General features: G+C 47.2%; 1 protein-coding gene across 2 annotated transcripts in view; it reads left to right on the top strand.

Annotated features, from left to right (window-relative positions):
- PXK (PX domain containing serine/threonine kinase like) overlaps positions 1–14,754 on the top strand; it is a 91,730-nt gene that overhangs the window by 69,816 nt on the left and 7,160 nt on the right. The window contains exons 13-17 of one of the 2 annotated variants that reach the window (XM_072598819.1): positions 1,869–1,917; positions 2,800–2,877; positions 4,521–4,607; positions 5,698–5,767; positions 7,097–7,159. In XM_072598819.1, the coding sequence (XP_072454920.1) occupies positions 1,869–1,917; positions 2,800–2,877; positions 4,521–4,607; positions 5,698–5,767; positions 7,097–7,159 (347 nt within the window). The remainder of the gene's footprint in view (positions 1–1,868; positions 1,918–2,799; positions 2,878–4,520; positions 4,608–5,697; positions 5,768–7,096; positions 7,160–14,754) is intronic. The other variant, XM_072598817.1, reaches the window with a different exon arrangement.

The following is a 14,754-nucleotide window of genomic DNA, read 5'->3' as shown; positions in this document are numbered from 1 at the left end:
GAGTCCCCACCCCAAAAGGGTCAGCTTCTGTCTATTCTGTACTCATCTGTTTGTTCATCTGTTGTCTTCTCCATTGGACTGGGAGCTCCTTGAGGGCAGGGAGTGTTTTTACCTTTCTTTGTATCACCAGCACTTGGCACACTTAGCCTGGTACTCATAAACATGGCCCAGCTGGTGAGAACATAGTTGGCTCTTAATAAATTATTTATTGTTGGTGTATTCTCATGGAGAGTTTCCTGAGTCTGTGATCCCTGTAGTGTAGGGGTTCCCTTGATGGCGGTCCACCTCAAACATCCTCACAGAAGGTGTTATTAGCGCATGAGTGGAAAAGAAAGGCAGTTGTGGGTGACAGAGGTTTCTACAGGCTGTCCTGGGAGCATGATCATTGTTTATGGCATCATTTCCATGGAAAAATGGATTCTGGGCACCCCACAGAGGTTTTCAGAGTCTCAACATACACCGGCTGTGTAAGGAGGGAAGTCACCTGTCTGGAGATTCGTTTCCTCACATTTCCTCACTCCAAACCCAGTGGTTTTTCTCTCCAATGGCCAATTTTGAAGACAAAATCCAATCTTTTTCTCTTCCACATAATTCTGACCTACTTCAGGCATAGCTTGTTTTAAGAGTCAGTGAAGCACGGTCACCTCCTTTTCATTAAGCTGGGCTTGCCTAGAGTAGCAGTGGGGCACGAGCCACCCAGACATTATAGCCCTGGCATCTGGGAAAATGAAGCAGATGAAATCGTCAGGTGCTCACACTATGTGCATGCACACGCACAGACAGTCACAAACGTGGGGGCAGAAATGCTGCCTTCTCAATGACCCCCTCTGGGCATTCCAGAATGCCTCAAGCTATTTCTCTGCCCCACACCCCCAAGCAAGCAGTTGCTTGGCGTCTGCTTTTCTTTGAGAGAAGGTGGGATGTCTTTGGTAGATTCCAGCCAGGGTAATTCCCTTTCCACACCTCTGAAGGTTTCCCTGATCAGTCAGCGGGACTTTATAGTCCTTCTTTGTCCTTCTAACCAGGTGATTATGTTGGTAATAAGGCTGCCCCGATGCTCTGTGAGTGTGTAGTGGCGCTCTGGGGTGGGAAGGGATGGACCAGTCACCCAAAGACCTGGTCATGTCAGACCAGGACAGGCCTGGGGCCGGATGGAGAGGGCCTGTGGGAGGAGAATTTATGGAAGGACCAGAATCCTGTGGGACTAGGAGGTGGGAACCCATTCTCCCAGAGACCACAGATCCTGGTAAGTGTCCAGCAACCTCTAAAATACCTTCCTCTGGGGCTGGCAGTCTGCCAGCAAGCGTTTATTCAGTGCCTTGATGTGCTATGGCTACAGAGACAAGGATGAAAGCTCCCCTGCCCCCAACAGGGTTCCGTTCTAGTGGGGAGAACAACACATATGACGTAAATGAATACAAATACATACCAGGAAATCGGCAGGGGGTCCCAGAAGGAGGCTCTGAGGCCATGAGGGAAAGGATTTCCTGGGGCTGTGTGCTCTGCGGCCTTCACAGCGCTTTGGTGGTCTCAGGCTACAAATGTCAAAATTATCTTTGTCATGTAGAGAAAGGGCAGCAGCAAGGCACAACAGATAGAGGGCCAGGCTTGGGGTCAGGAGTCCTGGACTCATGTACCATGCTGGCTGGGCACCCAGGGCAAATGACTGAACCTCCTCCTGCCCCAGACTCTGAGTGGTGGAGGAGTGTTGGCCTGCACTGTGGAGGGACTTTGCTCCGAGGGAGTTCCCAACACCAGCTAAATCTCAGGTGCAGACCAAAGGAGAAAAGATCTGAGGTTTCTGTGAATGTCCTTGTCCCCTTGGTGGTGAATGAATAACTGGTTTTAATCTTGTTTTGTTTCTGCAGGCTATTCAGTGATGTTTTTTTAACCAGTTTTGAGAAACCACAGTTTAAGGTAAAATGGGCTTCACCTGAGCTTGGTGTGGGCTTGGCCCCTGTCTGGGGCCAAAAAAGAGAATGTGGGGGGCCTGAATATGGCTGGAAGGACTCTGGAGCATCTTTAGGAAAGTCCTTTAAGTTAGGAAAGTCTTCCTGTTTCAAAGGGCAAAGGAAAAGGATTTTCTCCATTGGATCAACTGAGAAGATATATTAATTCTCTGCCTAGGGAGCCACTGCCCTGGTAACCCTCAGACACCCCATTGTTTCTTTGGGGTGTATTTATCTGCTTGTTTTCACCCTGAGTTCTCTCCCCTTCCTCCCCCCCCATCTTGCATGCATGGCTGCACAGGGTACTAAGTGGGCCTCCCTGTTCCTGACCAAAGGCTGTATGTGCCTGTTTTCTAGGATATATACATTTGAGTTGGGTTAATCAGGTTCGGAGTCTGATTCTTGGAGTCTTTCTCTGCTTCTGAGCTTGGGGCTAGCAGACGCTAAGTTCGCTTGAATTGTCCTTTGCCTTGTTTGCTCCCCAAGAAGGTCTGTAGCTGAGACACTGGGCAGTGACTTGTGGGAGCCCTGGGCAGAAAAATTGCTGTGATTTATTGATCATGGCTCAGCAGAAAGAACCTTGGACGTAGGCTCAGGACCCAAGCTCAGTTCCTCCCTGGGCCACTTCCCCAGGGGCGATTTTGGGCAAATTTCTTCCACTGTGAGATGAGGAGGCTGGAGTAGGCGGCCTGTCCCATCCTTCCCGCATGATAGCTCTGATCCAATGAGTCATTTCTCCATGGAAAGGGCTGGGCAGCTGAGCCTAAGCATACTGGTGCTGGCACCTTCTTCCTTGGCACGTTTCACGTGGCTGCTTGTTCACCCTGATCATTTCTTCTTTTCTGTCCAGATCCCCACAAAGTTAAAAGAGGCATTGAAAATCGCCAAAGAATGCATAGAGAAGAGGCTGATGGAAGAGCAAAAACTGGTATGTTGCTCATGGCTGTTCATGTTTTCCATTAAGGAAAGATGAAGCCGATGGGGATGGCTGGACTTGATGTATCTGTACTACTCAAGGCTAGAATGTGTGCCTTCAAGATGGGTGGGTGGGTGGAAGAGTGGATGGATATATGGATGGATGGATGGATGGGTGGGTGGGTGGAAGAGTGGAGGGATGGATGGGTGGATGGTTGGATGGATGGATGGAAGGGTGGGTGGGTGGGTTTGTGAAATGAGTGGAATATTTATTAAGTGCTTACTCTAACCTAGTCACCTGACTATGATCTGGGGACATAAAAACAAGCAAATAAGACAACATGTAGGATTTTCGAGAAAACCAATTATATTGAACTATATCTGTAGACATATTTTTCCCATCTAATTTCTTTAATTTCCTTTGGGGGCCTGTGACCCCCCAGGTCAAGAACCCCTGATCTAATTGTCCAGCAGGTAGTTAACAACATGCAGGTAGACCCCTAGGGAGAATTTGAAGCTAGAGAAGTTTGGAAGTCATCTCTACTGGAATGAAAGTTGTAGCCATTTCAGCATCTGACATTACCAAAGGGTGAGAGGAGCCAGCAGAGCTGGGCACACTTTCCCTCAGCAGTCTGAGGAAAGCTGGATGGCGAGGCTTTGGCGGGGCCAGGTTATAGTACAAGGAGTGGTGAGCTCACCTGGTTCATTCATTTTACCTGGATGACATCAATGGGAAAATCCTTTGGCTTTTAAAGCCCTTCCTAGGTTGGTCCCAATCTGTCTTTCCATACTGACCTCCCTTGTTTTCCCATGTACACTGTATTCTAGCTCAGCCAACTGATGTGCCTATTCCCCAAGCATACCCTTCCCTACCCTCCTCTGTCAGGACACTCTCATGGGCTGTCCTCCAGGGTCCCCTCCTATATGCATGTCCTTTCCTGATCCCCTCAAGGTTAGGGTTAGTGCTACACACATGCACACACATGTACATGTACACACACACATGCACATGCATGCACACAATCACTTTGTGTACATTCTAGACTTCTCTTGGCACCTCTCCCTTCCCCTTGACAGAATGAAAGTTTGAAGCAGGGGTTGTTTTCATTTTTGTTTGAATCCCAAATAGAGAGCTGGCCTCGGTGTCAGAAAGCCCTGGGTCCAGGCCCCAGCCCTGACTTTCTCACTGTACTAGGCCAGAGGAGTCAGACAGGGCCCACAGCACTCCTGAGAGGGGTCTGAACAAGACTGTGTCTAGTTCTTCTTTGATTTGCACGTGTTAATGTACTCATTAAAAAAGAAATTCATAAACAAGTGGTTTTCTAAGGCCACATGAGGCCTGCAGGGAGCCTTCTATATGGGTTCTCTGGATTCGACCCCACTATTCTCCACTGCTCTCTTAAGGCTATAAGCTGCAGAGAGGAAGCTGACCTACACCTGTAGGTGATGTTTCCTTCTCCTGGGGCTCCTGATACCAGAGAAATCTCAGATCTTGTCCCAGCCTCCTCCTCCTGGTTCCCAGCCTGAAATGCCCTCCAGATCACAGGGTGTCTCCCGTTGGGAAGAGGCATACATCTGTGGGACAGAATCAGAGCCTGGCAGATGAATCCCTTCTGTGTGAGAGAGGCCTAATGTCTGTGTGGTTGTTTTTTCAAGATTCACCAGCATCGCAGATTGACAAGAGCCAAATCCCACCATGGCTCTGAGGAAGAGAGGAGGAAACGAAAGATCTTAGCGCGGAAGGTGAGAAGGGGGGGTGTGTGTGGCTGACTAGTGTGGAGAGTGTGGTCAAGGAAAGTGTCTCTTTGGGCCGTGGCAGCTTTCTTGGCAAGTCTGCATCAGAGGTTCTGGCCCCTTGATGCTCAGGTGACCTCAGAAGTCCTGGTTTGCAGCCTTTATTTTTTACAAACTGCATGAGATCCACAGGGAAATGTGTTGTCCCATTCCTGAGTCCCTTCTTCTCACTTTCACCCTTTAGATTTTGTGTGTGCATGTTTTACTTTAATGAATCACATTTGATATGACAGCAGATCCTTTTCATACAGTGAGGATCTTGTCTTCCTATAGAGCAGCAAAGCTCTATGGGACAGTGGGATAGGAAGGAAGAGTGTGGAATTTGGAGCCAGAGAACCCAGGTTAAATTCTGCCCCTGCTCCATAAGATGGTAGAGAAGTCACTTTCCTTCTGAGTTTGTTGACTGCTCTGTGAAAAGAAGAGGTAGGATTAGATCACAGATTCTTTGTGTGTGTGTTTGTGTGTGTGTGTGTGTGTGTGTGTGTGTGTGTGTGTGTGTGTGTGTTAGAGAGAGAGAGAGCGAGCGAGCAGTCTGGCAAAGCCTGTAGACCCCATCTCAGAATCAGTTTTAAGCACGCAAAATAAAATACACACGATTACAAAGAAAACCAATTATATTGACACACACACATTATGTGTGTTATCAAAACACGCGCAAATAATCGTGTTTGAAAAACCCACACATTCCCAGATGCCACGTTAGGACCTGTTGTATTAGATGATCTCTAACTCCGTAAGGACCGGAAGCCTCAATCGATGCAAAAATACTAGAATTTACTTTGAGAGAACATTTCTCTTATTATCTATTGTCTTTGCTTCTGGTTTTAGAAAGTGTATCCATTGACGCAGCTTGAGCATCCAATATATTCTTAAATTTGGGGCTTTCTAGTGCCAAGTCTGGTGGGTCCAGAAGCCTGCTAGATTTTAATCTTCTCAGACATTAAGGACAGCCACGTAGGACCTTGTCTGTTTTAAATCTGCCTCCTGCTTCAGCCTGTGGACCCATCTCTTCCCTTCTTCCTCTCTTTGTTTTTGAAAGAAATCAAAGCGCTCTGCGTTTGAGAGCAGCGAGGACAAGACAGCCAAGTACAGCAACTCCAATAATTCAGGTAACGTGTCAGAGCCCGTCCACCCAGCCCTGGCCTGAATGGCCTCGAACCTGTGGGGGAAGGGAGCTCCCTAACTTGCCAAGGCCTCTCTGGCTCTCCCATTTCTGAAGATGGAGGCGTACGGGAATGACAGATGAAGCCACAAAATAGAACTGAATAGTCAAGTAAGTCTTTTCTCACACAGTTGAGAAAAAGTTCCACAGCATCTGAAATGATGTGAAGAACTGGTCAGAAAAAAAGAGTTTTGCCAGGAGGGTCTGTAGTCAAGTGTAAGGAGAGAGCATGACTGGGATTGACACACAGAGTCTTGGGAAGAAAGGGGGCTTGGTGGCCCCTGTTCCCTTCAGACACGGTAGAAGGAAAACATAGAAAGTACGGAAAGCGGGAGTCTTCTCTGCGTGAACAGGGAGAATCATTGAATGTCTTGAAAGAGCAGTAAAATTATGCAAAGGTAGGCAGCTGAAAGATCAGTGCTCGGATGGAGAAGCAGGCCAGAGCCCGGGGGATCTCCAAGCTGGATAGTCATCCCCTGAGTGACCGGAGGTTTGCTGTAAAGTCAAGTGCCAGAAAAAAGCAAATCCTGCTTGCACTGTCTTGTCACCCACAGGGCTCTGGGCAAGAACACTTTTTTATAACACAGTTGCATTTTGATCAGGTGCCACGGTTGCTCTTGTCATCTGTGGTATCATCTCAGGAGTGGCCATTGGGACAGGAAGAAGTAGCACCTGTTGCGCAGGCTACTGGAACTTGCCCAAAATTGGATTGATGGACAGATGGATAGATGGGTGGACAGATGGAGGGATGGACAGATGGACAGACAAGTGGACAGATGGATGGATAGACAGATGGATAGATGGGTAGACATACAGATGGGTGACCAACTGAATGGAAGAAAAATCACTTAAGTGCTTTCAGTCTACTAACTATCATACTAAGTGTTGAGCATACAATTACAAAGTCCCTGCCCTTGAGGGGCTTACATAATGGGGGAAACCACACAAGTCAAGGGGTGGTGACCAAGGAGGAGCCCTTGGGACGATGAAAGAGATTATAGGGATGGCAAGTGGGGCTCCAGGGAAGTAGGCTGACACACACACATCCAGAAGGAATAGCAGAATTGGTTTGATCATGGAAATGGATTCTAAAATGGGCCAGATCTGAAGGAGCAATGAAAGGCAGAAGTCCAGTGATGAGTGGTTTTTCTCTGAATTTTCTGAATTCTATCACCATTGAGCAGAGAGAGGATAGAACCCTTATCCATGTTCTTGGCTAATGCTGAATTTTCCGTACTCTTCTTTAGTTAATGTGAGACTTTTTTTTTTGTCTTAGCAGGATCTGGGGCAAGTTCTCCACTGACATCCCCATCATCTCCTACACCCCCCTCGACAGCAGGTGAGTGAGTTGTCCAAAGTGTAAGTTTAACTACTCCTTCACAACCAATGGGACGGCAGCTCAGCTGAAAATTGTGTTAGTGCATGAGCTCATGCAAACTCAGGAGATGGAAATGTCTGAGCAAGAGAGGACTGATTTGAGAAGCAGATGGTTGGACTTCTCAGTATTTGAATATACATGTGGTTCTCCTTGGAAGGATTTCACAGTAAATATGGTTCAAGCTTGCATTGACCAGTTCATTTACCATGTCATATTTCAATATGCAACATGAACCTGGCTGATCCCATTATTTCTCTCCTGTGGATGATGGAGACGTATTCTGTGAATGTTCCTGGGACCTTCAGTGGTCTTCAGTTTATTGCCTTGGTGATGAGTTGCATTTGTAGATTTTGAGGTATCCTATGGCTGCACGTGCTCTGTTTCATCATACCAAGGACTTGTTCCTCCAAGTACCACCTCTAAGTATGTTCCACCATTTTTTATCCAGTGGCTTAAATATTGAAGCACTTACAACTGGTCAAATGCTCATGGCTGGCACTTAGTTTGGGAAATTTTCCAGCTCTGCTCCTGACCCCTGGTTTATAGAACAGTGGCTACAGACTCATTTGGTAGTTTTTCAGTTTTCAGCCAGTGTGGTCTAGACAAGGCTCCCTCTGATGGATTGAGGGTTTCCTTATGTCAGCTCTTCAGTGTCTAATTCCGTGCTTGGTTTTGCCGAGAACGCCAGCCGGCATCTTCTGATGTATGCTTATGAACAGAAGCAACCAAGCAGTCAAGTTAGTTAATAAACATTCAGGAAGCACCTACTATGTGCCACGCACTGTGCTAGCTGGAGATACAAATGCGAAGAAGTGGTGTACCGTGTCTGAATGAGACCATATTGATTATACCAAGGACTTTGTGTGGAAAATGAGAGTTTTAGAAATTGAATGCACATAGTTACCTCTAAAAGTGGGGTATTTGTAGCACTCCTAGTCACACAGCAGGATGGATTCCTTGAGGATCAGCTACCCTGGGTTCAGGAGAGTCTAGGTCTGCCCTGCTAAAACTATGGTTCCCAAGCCCTCACCAGTGTGTTTACCCTTAATAGTTACTGGACACAGTTAACTCATAGCCAAGCCCTTAGCCAGCAGGAGCCTGGACGGCCTTATAAGAGTAAGAAGTCATCCTCCTCCCCGTACCTGGGGTCACAGGAGTGAGCAGGCATGTCCCTAGAGTCTAGAGCACACTTATAAAGAACAGTAGCCCACGGAATGTGGCCCTCTGTGGCTTTCCCCTTCTGGTGGGACCCTCTTGCTGCTCCCCTGGGCCCAGCTTCTCTCCTATGTATCACATACTTGGGCTCCCCAGGCTAGGGCAAGTTCTACTCTGTAGCTCAATTCTCGATGGCCAGGGCCAGCTCCCTTTGGACCCAGAGAGCTGGTAGTGACTGACCAGGCCTGCCCCTTGCTGGGTGTCTTCTGCTAAGCAGGCAGATACTATGGCTAATGCGGGGAGGGTTTAAATCCTCTCCTTCCCCCTGCCACCAAGGATCAAGGAGCACTCCCTTTCAAGGCCTGGCCTCTCCCCCCATAGTCACCATAGCTGTCCTGCACTCACAGAGCTCATGCTCCTCAGAGCCCCAGAGAGGCTCATTCACAAAGGGAGGGCTCTGGGGCATGGTGCCAGGATGGTCTCTAACCATCGTGTTACTGGAGGCCCTCTCTTTCCATCAAGTCTAAGTGGAGAACTTTTTCCACCTCCATAAAGGGGTAAGAAAGTGGAAACACTTTTTTTACCCTTCAGTTTAATAACTAATACCTCTTTGTCTCTGTTTCCTACTCTTTACTTTCTAGAATCTGTTGGTTGATTTGGCCAGACTGGGGTGGGAGAGGCTCTTGTTCCCCTCCCCAACACCTAATTTAATAATCCCACCTCAGTGTGTTAAGGGATCTCACTGATGGCTGGTTACCTGGGCCAGATGCCCCTCCCCTCCCAGGTGGGCTCCCAGTGGCTCTAAAGTCTCCCTCTGAGACCCTGCCTTGTTCTTGAGGCACTCTCCAATTCTCTATCTCTTCGGCCCTGTGTCTTCTGCTCCTTACCAAATGCTCTGCTCGAGTGAAAGGAATGTAGATTTAGAGCCAGAAGGGAGCCTGGAAGCCATTAAGACTACCCTTCTCATTTTACAGAGAAGGGAGGGGAGACTGAGAGAAGTGTGACATCGGGGGACTTGCTATTCACCCTTCTTTCCCCTTCCCCAGGTCCCATCACCATGCCTTGACTTCCCTGCCTTCGTCCCTCTGCCCTCTTCCCTAGGCCTTGAATGACCACTCTCCTGATTGCCCAATTCCTGTCAAATGCTACCTTCTTTGGGGAGTCTTTCAGAATGGCCTTCACACAGTACTCCAGCCTTTGCTGGTAATGTCAGTCCATTGGGCAGCTGGCATTCTGTTCTCAAGAACAGAGCTCTTCAGTCCTCCAATTCCAGGTCCCAGCTTGGGTCCTTCAGTCCTCTAAAGTAATGGGAAGTGTTTCAGTGATGGGACCTTTTACTTCCCTTCCTCCTCACCCCAGCTGTCAATCACCGGGCACTTGTTAGGTGTGTGTTTGGGTCAGGCCCTAAGAGTGAGTGAGAACTGGGGGAGAAGGGAACAGGGAGTGCAGTCAGCTTTTCCTAGAAGTTTAGCTGTGAAAGGGAAGGGAGAGAGAAAGAGCAATGGCCCGAGGGGATGGCAGAATAAAGTAATGCATCTCCCAATAACACATCTTCGTGGAAGCTGGATATGCTTTTAATCAACTATTCAAGAGATATTTCTCAATTCCCACTGGGCTCAAGATTTGAGAGATGCAGTCAGCCAGCACAGCACTAGCATGTGGGCACTCCATTAAAGGACAAAACCCAAAACCTTGATTTAATCTTATGTAAGACACCGGCAGGGCTTTTTAATCCGGGTCTGTGAACTTGCTTTTTAAATATTTGCAGAGCTATAGTTGAATATCATTGGTTTCTTTCATGATCCTATCAGTTTTATTTCATGCATTTAAAAACTTCGTTCTGTAGAGGGTCTAGAGGCTTCCCTGGTCTGCCCAAGAGTCCCAATTAGGGAGGGCTTTGAATGCCAGGTAGAGGTGATTCTGGAGGCAATAGTGAGCCCTACTGAGTAGGGGGTGACACAGTTGGGCTTGCTTTAAGAAAATCCCTTTGGTGGCTGAATGGCAGATAGATTGGAGTGGGGAGAGCAGACTCCCCCAACCCTCTGCAGATTATAGATGAGGGTCTGCTCCAGGGGGCAGTATAAGAGGACAGAAGAGGGGGATGTTTGGGAGAGATGCTGTAAAGATGAAGTGGACAGACCTTGACACCAGATTGAATATGGGGAAATCCAGGGTGACTTCTAAGTTGTGAGCCTGAGGGACCATGAATTGGGAAAGGAGAAGGTTTAGGGGGAAATATAATGAGTTCAATTTTGAACTTCTGGGATGAGACGCCTAATAGGCATTCGGAGATGTAAGACTGGAGATCAGTAGACAGCTTAGTGGCTTAGTATTGGGTAAGCAGGTTTGAGTCATCAGTGATCACTATTGCTGTTCAGTCATTTTCAGTCATGTCTGATTCTTCATGACCCTGTTTAGGGTTTTTTTGGCAGAGATCCTGGAGTGGTTCGCCATTTCTTTCTCCAGCTCATTTTACAGATGAGAAAACGGAGACAAACAACGTGAAGTGACTTGCCCAGGGTCACACAGCTACTAAGTGTCTGAGGCCAGATTTGAACCCACACAGATGAGTCTTCTTGACTCCAGGTCTGGCACTCAATATCCATTGTGCCACCTACCTGTCTTCTTCAGCAATGAAGATGGCAATTAACTATAGGAGCTGATGAGCTTACCAAGTGAAATGGTTTAAGAAGAAGAGAAGAGGGCCCAGGGCAGAGTTTTTAGGGATCCCCCAGCATTAATAGGAGTGATCTGGATGAAGACCCAGCCAAAGAGACAGAGGAGTATTCAGATGGGTAGGAGAGAGTGATTGGCAGTATCAAAGGCTGCAGAGAGGAAGGATGAGGACTGAGAAAAGGCCACTGGATTTGCCAGCTAAGAGATCTTGGTAACTTTGGAGAGGGTGGTGTGGGTGGATTGATGAAGTCAGAAGCAGGAAGGATTATAGAGAGTGAGAGGAAAGGAGACAGGACCCCCGTTGTAGGTGGTCTTCTTAAGGAGTTTAGCCTCAAAAGGGAAAAGGAGGGAGACAGTAATTATCAGGGACAGACACAACAAGTGAGGGGTTTTTGAGGATGGGGGAGACATGGGTGTGTTTATGAGCAGAGGGAAGCCACCAGGAGAGAGAGCATGGGAATGATAGCGGGGCATTCTACTGGACGAGGCAGGGAAAAGGGGCTCACCAGGGTTTAAGGAAGGAAGTGGAAGGGGTTCCTTAGGGCGGTGTAAAAGGCTTGCCTTCACTCTAGATCTCCCTCCTTCTCTCCCAGCCCCAAGGCTAGCATTTCTGCCCCCATGATCCCTGTGATTCAGGATTGTTGCAGGCCTGGACAAAACCTCCTTTTTCCATCTCCCACCTGTTAGACTCTCCTTCTTGTACAGCTCAGCCTGACCCTGCCCACAGATGCCGAATCCAGGAATCTTAGCCAAGAGGCTCCCAGGGGCCATCTAGTCCCTCCCTAGGGGCCATCCCATTTTTGTTTGAAGAGAGGAGACCCACCAGTTGCCTGTTCTAGCCACCTGTGTGCTCTCAGGCTTGTCACCCACTTGCATCTCAGTGTCCTTCATAAAATGGAAGGATTGATTGGACTGGGTGGCTGCTGGACTCCCAGTTCCAAACAACATCTGGAATCTTCCTCTGACCCTGAAGGGAGTCCGTCAGCCCCTAGAGTGCTTCCATCTACTCCTCTCCAACTCTGACCCGATGTTCCTAGCTCTTCCCTCGGGACTGACCAGAGCAAATTGGACTCTTCCCCACCTGCTGCCCTTCAGACACTTGTAGACACCCCCTGCCCTCTGAAGGTTTCTCTTCATCTCTTGGTTCATATTATCACTGTGATTCTTAGGTAGCCATAATGATGACCCAATAGTGGTATCTTCCTTTCTTAGGTTATTAGGCTCGGTTTTTGTTAAGAGAATGAGCTTGATGTGCCTGCCAGAAAGCAGGCTTGAAGTCAACAAGACCTAGATTCAAATCCCAGCTCTGGAACCCTTGCAAGTCACTGAACTTATGGCCATAGGAAACTCCCTAGGACTTAGGACCAAGTCCAGGCCCTGGTGGCAACAAGAAATAACCAGGCTTTTGCGCATGCATATTCTGCATATATTTGCAGTTAAAGATCATCTTATGCTTGTGAAATGTTTCTGGCCAGTAGCACCTGGCAAATATGGTCTTCTGCTTGCTCACTGATGGGTTTCCAGTGCAAACACCATCCTCACCCTCCTGGGAATGCACCTAACTGCCCGTCTCTGGTCTTGGAAGCCATTGTGGGCTCGCTGGGAAGATGTAGTGGACATAAGGAGCCTAAGGGCTGCCATGCTGGATAGCTCAAGAAATGGTCTTTGCTTTTTCTTGGCCTTTTACTTGTAACTTGTAATAAACATCCCCCTACTGCTTACACTTTTGATTAGTAGAATAATCCCCATGGCACATTGCCCAGAAGAAGCCCTTCAAATGTCCTAATTTATGTTCAGAGGCCTTAATGTGCCACTTATTATCTTGTTGCAAACCTACTATTTGTGATTTCTTAGTTCCAAAAAAGGATTATTAAGTCACAGAACTGAAGAGTGGGAAGGGCTCTCTGTGACATAATAACAATGATAATTATAATATCTAGCATTTATAGAGTACTTTGAGGATTGCAAAGAGCTTTATGAACATCTCATTTAATCCTTACAACAACCCTGAGGTAGATACTGTTGCTAGCCCATTTTACAGATGAAGAAATGTTATACAGATTGTTAGTGTCCACCTGACTGAATCGTGCCATATAACCAAAGGAATATCTTCTTCAACAAATCAAATCAGAGGTTCTTCACCACTTCCTGAGACTGTCCCTTCCACTTTGGGGACAAGTCTTCCTCTTAGCCAGTTGTTGGTTTGGTTCCACTGAGCCTAAATCTCTCCTTTGTCCCTTCTCCCTGGCCCTTCTGGAGCCAGGCAGAAGGCCAATCCCTCTTCCATGTGCTGGCCTTTCAGATCCTTGAAGATGACTCATGTCCCTCTGGTCTTTTCTTCTCCAGGATCCAAGTATCCCCAGTTCCTTCACTGGATTCTCTTGTGCCCTGGACAGACATAGGCTCTTCACACTCCTAAGTGAGAGAGTACTTAACCTTTCCTCTAAGTGGTTTTATATGGTTGGATTTGGGGTTCCAAAAGGAAGAATTGACAAAAATAGAAAAATCTGCAATTAGAATCCAAAGGAAAGTCAGTGACCCAAAGACCAGGATGGGGAAAGGAAAGGACAAATAATGACTAATTGTAGCCCTAGCACTTTCTGGTTTATAAGCTCCTTTAATTATTTGACTAAGAATAAGAATATTGTATATTTGTATGAGGTTATGAGGTCAGCTAACCTGGTGGAATAAGGCATATCATCGTCCCCCTTTACAGACGCGAAATGGGAGTGATTTGTCTAGGGGCCCGTGGAATTAGAATCCACATCTTCTGAGGACCTGACCTGCACATCCCCCACTGGGTGCCCTTGGGACCCCCTTCAGGGGTCTCCTTTGCACCTTGATGTGTTCTTGGGAACAAAGGCTTTACCAGCGTTAATGTTCTTTTATGCTTGAAGAAACTGTTTCCTTGATATCAGAGGGTATCTCTGCGACCTCAGTGATCCCCTGGTCCAGGGCTTCCTAACTTTTGTTTCTTGAACCCCTTGGGCAGTTAGATGAAGCCATGGTCTCTCCCACACTTATGGTTTTAGATACAGAGGTTTACAAAGCAAACCAAATACACTGGGATACATTTATCCAAATATTTTTAAAATTACAAGTTCACCGACTCCCAGATGAAAAGTCCCTGATCTAAGACAACCCCCCTCATTGTACAAATGAGAAAGCTGAGCCCTCAAGAGGAAGAGGGATTTACTTGGTGTCCCATTGTATGTAACTGAGCTGAGATTTGAACCGCTGCTGTCCTCTTGGAGTATCTCAGGTGTGTGGGCAGTTGTGTTGGCTCCATTCTTGGGGCACAATCAGGGCTCGCACTTTTTCCCCTTTGTGTTAACTCATGAATTTAATTCACTTGAGGACAAGATGAGTCAGCTTTCAGGAAGGTGGTATTGCTTACATGTGACTGTGGAGCCTCTTGACTTCAAAATACAAACAAAGCCCAGGGTTCCTCCTCTTTTAAAAATGGTCACGAGCTGTATTTTAATAGTTCAATTGCTCCTACATTTTTCAAGGCAAGTTTTCATGTCAAACTCTTGTAGTCCACTATGAGAAAAAAAAAAACCCCAAACCAAACCAAGCTTGATTTTCAGGCCTCTGGGTTTTCTTGATATAATTTTATTTTCTATAGAAAGTCACACAACCAAACAAACAGCTCTTCAGATGCCCAGCCCCTGAGAAAGGATATTTTTGTGGAGTGATTCTTGTTCTTCTGAGTGTATGAAAAT

The sequence above is a fragment of the Notamacropus eugenii genome, chromosome 3 (assembly GCF_028372415.1).
Source record: "Notamacropus eugenii isolate mMacEug1 chromosome 3, mMacEug1.pri_v2, whole genome shotgun sequence".
Classification (NCBI taxonomy): Eukaryota; Metazoa; Chordata; class Mammalia; order Diprotodontia; family Macropodidae; genus Notamacropus; species Notamacropus eugenii.
This window is presented reverse-complemented; position numbering and strand designations above follow the sequence as displayed.